The sequence below is a fragment of the Halyomorpha halys genome, unplaced genomic scaffold, assembly GCF_000696795.3.
Source record: "Halyomorpha halys isolate HHAL.00 unplaced genomic scaffold, Hhal_1.1 Scaffold94.1, whole genome shotgun sequence".
Taxonomy (NCBI): domain Eukaryota; kingdom Metazoa; phylum Arthropoda; class Insecta; order Hemiptera; family Pentatomidae; genus Halyomorpha; species Halyomorpha halys.
The window spans coordinates 39,201-46,835 of NW_027114465.1; the positions used below are offsets into that span (position 1 = coordinate 39,201).

Sequence of the window (7,635 nt, forward strand, 5' to 3'; positions counted from 1 at the left end):
TTTCATAATATTAATATTTTCATATATATTTTAGAAGTATTATTAGTAATTTTATTAGTGAAAATCTTAAACTAATAAGTTATTCATAGATGTGAAGTTTGCTTTTATTTACTTCTTTATGATTGTTGGCTGTGTGTTATGAGTAGTTTCAGTTTCTTACTGTATTCTTGATCATAACTGGGAAAAACATATTCTTTCAATTTTAGCATTCCTAAATTTTAATTATCTTCTTTGGCCATTATGCTGTGGATAATCTTGTTAGGCCATTTTTAGAAATTGTATATTTTAGATTACCTATTTTATATATTTGGATAACACCAATGCTGTGTTATCAGTATTTTATTTCTCATTTTTAAATATCATAATTAAAAATATGCAGTTAGAGAAAACGTTATTGTATTTGCAAAACTGATGTCAGATCAAAGGAATCAGAAATTGCTAATGAATAATGAAGATTCTATGGAAAATTTAATAAATTCACTTCTTATAATTATTTTTTTATTTTGGTCAAATTAAAAATGTACATATAAAAATCATTCAGTTTATTTCACAACGTAAAATTTCCCTATCAAACAGGTGTTTTAGTTTGACCATAATCATGATTTTGAGAAACAGAGCTTCAGAGTTATAATTCCATGTTGAATATTGTTTCCAGATAGAAATATGTCATATTATGAGCACCTTAATTTTTCAACTAATGTGACTGAAGTTTATTTTGGAAGCTAAAGAGCTTTATTGTGAGTGATTTGTTGGGAAAAAACACTATTTTGCCAATTTTGTTGAAACTTTATTAAATAACAATTTGACTTATCAATACAAGCAATAATAATTCCAAAAGTGGATGTATTGGCTTTTGGTATTTAACACTCCTCAATTATTTTATTGTTAGCTTAGAAAAAGTTGTTGCTTTCTTACATAAAATAATAAACAAAGCCCTTAGTTTTGACATAAATCATTATATTAAATATTCAGTTTATGTCTAAGGGGTTTAATTTTCTATATTTTTTTCTTTTTTTCAGGAAATGCTCTTAGTACTTTTTACGTCTTTTTGTTTCTTATTAGAATCCATCTAGTCCTATCCATATAGTCATCCTTTATTCTTTATGATCTCTTTAAGAGATTGGTCTTAATATTAAAATTTGTCATTTTTCTGAAATTACTTTTTGTATACTTGTCCAACAATTAGTCTCTCTGTAATTGGACTCTTTATATTATAATAAAAAAGTTTTGGACATTTTACTTTATATTTTACCAAATAGTTTTAATAAATTATAATTTACTCTAAATTTTGTTTTACAACTATTATAGTATTTAGTATTGGATAGCTGATATTGATTTTTAAATATTACTTAATCTAAGAAAGTGGAAAATAGTTTTCACCCAACTTATAGGAATCCCCCCTCCTAACCTTCGTCATGTCATTTTTTCATTCCATTCTTCTTCTTCTATGGTTGTCGGTGTTTCTCACAGCTTTTATTATTTGTTCGTCACTTATGACAAAATCAAAACAAAATAAATAAAAAAATCTATACATAGGGATTATTGTTTGTATTCTTAATTTGGATAACTTCTGTTATTTTGACATCTTCATCATTTTAGAGATTAGTTTTTAATTGTTTCTCTGAAATCTTTTTAGATAAAAAAAATTGTTACCCATTTTGTTAATTGATGTTTTGCATAAGAATGATATATTTTATTACATGATTTTTTTTATTATGAATTAATTAAAGAATCAGCCTTTTCAAGTTGATCAAAACTGTACTGCATGTATATCATTTTTGTTCCTTGAACATTTTAGACCACTAATCAGGTTTTGATCTTAATTGAACTCTATTTTAAAATTATCAATTTAAAATTAGCTCTCTACATCTGTGAACTAGTAATTAAAGGAAATAAAAATATATATTACAATTATTGTGAGCATTTAACCTTGTTACCATATATATTGATTTCTTTTCCAAAACATAATGGTTAAGTTGACAGGAATAGGCTCTGTTTGGTATTTTTATTATAATAGTTTTTGGATATTTTATTATTTGGCAATGTTCGAGGGGACTACTGCCTGTACCAATCATTTTAAATAAGTGAGGTACCTAAGAAAATTGTTTGCTAGGCACATTACTATTACTTATGCTCTCCATGTGATTTGGTAGTGCTCAGCAGTGCCCAAGCAATCAATAAAGGTTGGCTTTCTTGCTATACTTAACTAGACTAGGAAACTCTTCTGCGAGCCATTCAGATCTTCTACCAGGGTGTCCACTGGACCTGGAATACTTGGACAAGCTAAAGAATTTTATAAGCTAACTGATACAAATCAATGATGAAATCTATCATGAATCAGAATCATGATTTGTCACCCTAAGTTTTTATATTTATATACAACTTTCATATGTATTAGCTGTTTACTGGTTTTTTATGTTAAAAGATAATCAATATTATTACAAAACTTTGTTCCCCTATTATGAACTACCATAGAAAGTAATTGATAATTTTTTTAATTGCCTCATGATATTGTAGAAGAAGAAACATGAATTAAATTATACATATTTTTATATCATATCCTCTTACAATTATTTCTCGATAATCTGTAATTTTTCTGGAAATAGTCTCTAACTCAGAGAATTCCATAAAAAGGTTTTGGTAGACAAACTATGTCTTCTCTTAATATTCTGTGTTCAGTGGATGGAGACTGCTTTTTGGTTATCTTTTTATGATTTTGGACATTGGTTCTTTTACTTATGCACAATGGAAACAAAGCATTTGAAACTAATTTAAAAGAGCAACTTCATTATTCATCTATCTATATCACCTTGTTGTTAAGTTAGTTTTACAAAACATAATTTCATAATTAAATTACAATAATATACAGAAAAAGAATTAAAATTATTGATAAGCTCTTGACCCGCTCAGTCATATGGTATTTTCCTTATGAATTACTAGTAGACCCGGCAATGCTTTGTTATTGCTTTATTTGAGGATGTATATACATTAATTGAACACTATTGAAACTTCATATATATAGATGAAGTAGTAAGGATGGTAAATCAATAACATAAATGGTAACAGCTTACTTCACTGTATAGTCGTTAATACTGGTCCGATTTAAGTGGTTTTTTTCTTTTTATTTTAGACAATTTGACTATCTATGATATTGTCTTATATATGCTGCATAAAATATGTATAATTTTTATATAATAACCCTCATTGTGCTTCTATATTCTAACTTGAAACAATTGAGAATGACTGACCTATCAAAGTGTGGTAAAAGATTTATTATTATTATAACAAAGTTGATATTCATTTTTAGCACATTGAAAAACCATTAAGTAAGAAGAATTTTGAAAAAAAAAATCGGAAAATAAAAGTTTTTGGCCCAAAATCAAAAGCCTTTGATTTCTTTTGAAAAATCAAAGAGATAGAATTAATTCCAACTCGACACAACCAATTTACACCAAATTTGGCAGTGGTTTAGGGCTCTATAAACTGTACCAAAGAGCACAAACCGAATCTAATTAAACAAATTAGAACAAGAAATATAAAATAAAACATTTGAAAAGTTTTTCTTTATTTGAAACTAATATTCCGCCCTTATAAAGGCATTATGTCTAAAGTTTGTTAATGTAGGTTAAAAAAAGGGACATTCAGCATTCCAGCAGTTGTATTAGTGTGGGAATTGGATAAAATGCAGAGGGGTTATGATCGATTTTATGAACAATTGTCACCTGAATAAAAAATCCTCCAATAAATTAAGGTAAAAAATTTCTACTTTTTAATTTTTTTTAAATATGGTATTTGAGGGTTTGAGACGACACTAAAAAGATGATTTGCTTTTTCCTAAAATAAATTTTGTTGACCTACTTTTTCTTAAATCCTCATTATGTTTTTTTAAATTTTTAGTGAATAAAAAATCATTTAGTAGAATCAGTAATATTTTTTCCTTAATCATCATAAAGAGAACAATCGACTGGCATATAATCACCATGAAAAAAATATATACTTTTTGAGCTGCGCATCAAAAATGCTTAATTTTGTTAATAATTTTTTTTACTAAAAAATCGGGCCAGTCTACTTCTCTCTTTCCAGGAAAATCCACAACACAATCACAATCTGATAAACACCATCTGAATGGTAGTGCATTAAGTACATACAAACAAAAATTCATTTTTATATTTTAGATTCTATACTTAGTGTCTTGATCTTTGATCATTTACTTTCTAATATTTCTGATTCTATACTTGTACTTGATGTTTGTGAAGATAAATTGGTGGGCCTGTGATTCAGAGGAAATATAAACAATAAGCATAACTTCTCATAACCTGTGCCAGGTTTTTTTTCATATAACTATTTTCCAATGTAAATACAAGGTGTATATATATATTATTAGCACCCATAAATATGAATGATTCAAAAATGAAGTGTTTGAAGTGATGTTGTTTAAAAAACTTATTTCTAGAACCTAAAAAAGAAATAATTTTTCAAATAATCAAATTTTTTTTCTTTATTGGTCTTTATTAATCAGCATGACTTATGTGGTTCATCCAAATTTTATTTTTTAATTCATATCTTTAAATATTTACTTTTTATCAGGCAATCCATTGGTTTTTATATCGTTTTTTATTTTTATTCATTTTTTTTTTTTATTATTTATTAATTTCTATTGTGTGACTTGTGAGGGCAGGATTTTTTGTATGATAAATTCAAGTTAAAATTGATCACTGATAAAGGTCATTCTATAACCAGATCAGGCAGGCACTACCATTAACACAGTGCCGTTTTGTTATTTAGGAAATTTGGAGTCAAGATTATTTCTACCATACTTCAGCTATTATATTTATATATTATATAATTTCTTCCTTTGAGTATGAATTAATGGAAATTGGTGAATAAAAGAGATATTTCTTTTAATTAAGGGAAGTTTTCCTCAATTAGATTCTATTTCCCAATCCTGAAGTAATGAAATTGTCAAAAAACTATGAAACCTAAGAAGTTTCACTTCTAACTTGTGAAAGGCTCACATGTATTATTTTTTTTTTCACTTTTGTTTCTAGTCTATTCTAGATATACCACATAAATATTTAAAAAAAAAAAAACAAGTATTAAATTATGTAATACATTTTTTATTTATGTTTAGCTCCTCCATATGCTGACATTGTCAGTGGTTGCTGTGGTCATTCGGCATCCTGAAATGGTAACAGAACCAACTGCACCAGCATTACCAACACCTTTAAGCAGCGAGTTAGCAAATCCTGCTAATTATTCACCTAACTCTTATGGGAAATTTCTTGCCAAAAACCCAGGAGAATCACGTAAAAATTTAATATAAATATTTAAATTTATTTGTAGCCTATCATTAAAAGGGTGTTTAAACTTTAGTTGTAGCTCGCCAATTAGTTTATTTAACCACGTCTGCACTTCATATAATTACTTGCAGTATAAATGAAGGTTAGAAAGGCCAACCGAGGGTATAAACACTTTTAAAGTTTTGAGTTTTCTGTTTATCCCAGAATCTTACATCCTCTAAACACTTTGAGCACTCTTATCTTTTTTTCCAAGTAGTTTAGCTTGTTCTCTTGTGTTTTTAAAAGGAGAGCACTAGAGCATCTCTTTCTCATTTTGTTTAATATAAGTATAATGTAACCTCAAAACTTGAAATATCCAAATACTCTTATATCTCCTAGTCAAATTATTTTAAAATTAAATAGTGATTTCTTGTTCCCTGGAAATTAGAGTTGACTTCAGAATTCAGAAAATTTTAAATAAATATAAATGCATATTGCTTCATGCTTTAGTTGAAAGCACTGCATATTTTCCATAGTCTTGTAAATTTAATTATTTGTTTTCCAGAATAATAATTTAAAAAAACAAATACTATATTTTTTAACATTTTTTTTCTATAGTCCTCTTTGAGTGCCATAGTTCTTTACTTACTTCTTTTACTATAGTTGAACCTACTTAAATTTTACAAAATAATGTCTATTTTTAGAATAATTTGTATTCAATAAAAAAATGTTTAACCAATGATTTTCATTACTGTATTTTGTTCTTTATCCAGGATTATGTATCTCTATTTTACCAACTCTCGTCCCCCAGCCCATCTTCCTCAATTCTAAGTCCCTGGCACGAGGCCTGACTGGCAGTAGTGGTGATCAAGTTACGATGTTAAAAATAGATTTTTTTCTTGCAAAATTTGCAGAAAAAACTTTAATAAATTATATTAGCTTGTTATAATCATATCTGTACTCTTAGTGAATAAGTAGTTATATCGAAAGTTATAACTTTTCAAGGAAGGATTTTTTTCTCTATTTTATTATTGTTGGCCCTTGTTGAAATCTTGCAATTTCACATGTTGTAATTCTTAACCACTTTTGTTTCTAAGTGATCCATTTATACGCGATGTTGAAGTAAATTTCTTCAATCCTGTAGTGAATCTGTTATATTTTTGTCTTGAATCGACCTAACCACTTATTTACTGGGTGTTGTTTTATTAGTTAAATTTATTCTAAAAAATTAATTTTGTAATTGCTGTTTTTTTTAAGATTATTCATGATCAGTTTATACCTAAAATATTGTTGTTTTTTTATATATATTTGTTACTCATTACTGTTTTTATATTTCAGAAAGATTGAATGTTAGTATCGTTGTTATATTTTCAACTTTTGTTATTACTTTACTGATGGTTTACGGAGCGATTAAAGGAAAACCTTCCTACTTGATGCCTTTCTTCTGTCTCCAGCTGTTTGATTTCTGTGTTACTAGGTAACGTATAGTATACATAAAGTTTTTAAGTGGCTGATTCTCCCAATGATGGGCATTTTGTGTTCAACAATCAACTTGATTCAAGTGAGAGTTACTCACTTCAATATTTTTTCATTGTAAAATTTTTTGTAATATAATAAATGTCTTCGGCTACTTCTTCACTCCTTTTTTAATGCCAAAATCACTGGACATCATTATTGTAAATAATTATAAATCTCCCAATAATCATTCCTTCCGCCTGTCTGAAATAATACCTTATGCTTTCGACTCCCTGTGTAAGGAAAAAATTCCTGGCTATATTTTACAAAATGATATTTTTAGCAGTTTTCAAAACTTTTAAAGTAAGGAAAAATAAATCCTATAATGCAATACTCTTCTTATTCAAAACTCACTTTATCTTTGTCACCCAATCAGATTCTCATTCTTTTGTCAAAGTTAGAATTTCCCACAAGATTCTTACCTTGGTAAGTTCATTACTGATCCCTTTGAGCCATATTACAGAAAGTAATTAGTGATGTGTTCGTTTATGCACCTCATTCCTTTGTTGTTAAACAACACCACCTTGTAATTATTTATCAAATTCGTTACTGTTTTATTTCATTATAATGGATAGTCTATTAATAGTATGGACAATTTTTTTTTCCAAGCAAAGATAACTGGATTATTACCTGTTGAAGCAATAATTATCATTTCTTGGTCACACATTTCTTTGCCATTATTATTTTAACATTCTACAAAGAAATTAGATACTTGACAATGTAACAGGATTTTCCACTGAAAATCAGAGCCATAACGACCAATCTTTTTCTCTGTTCTATTAGCCTCCTAGTTATAGGAGATCCCAGGCTTGGAAAAAGGAAAAGGATTAAAATAATCATA

At 27.5% G+C, this 7,635-nt stretch overlaps 1 protein-coding gene across 6 annotated transcripts in view; it reads left to right on the forward strand.

Annotated features, from left to right (window-relative positions):
* Positions 1-7,635, forward strand: part of LOC106677337 (lysosomal-associated transmembrane protein 4A) — a 12,977-nt gene that overhangs the window by 1,517 nt on the left and 3,825 nt on the right. For all 6 annotated transcript variants that reach the window (XM_067051680.1, XM_067051676.1, XM_014415202.3 and 3 more), the window contains 2 exons: positions 5,132-5,306; positions 6,618-6,756. In XM_067051680.1, coding sequence (XP_066907781.1) covers positions 5,132-5,306; positions 6,618-6,756 — 314 coding nt within the window. The remainder of the gene's footprint in view (positions 1-5,131; positions 5,307-6,617; positions 6,757-7,635) is intronic.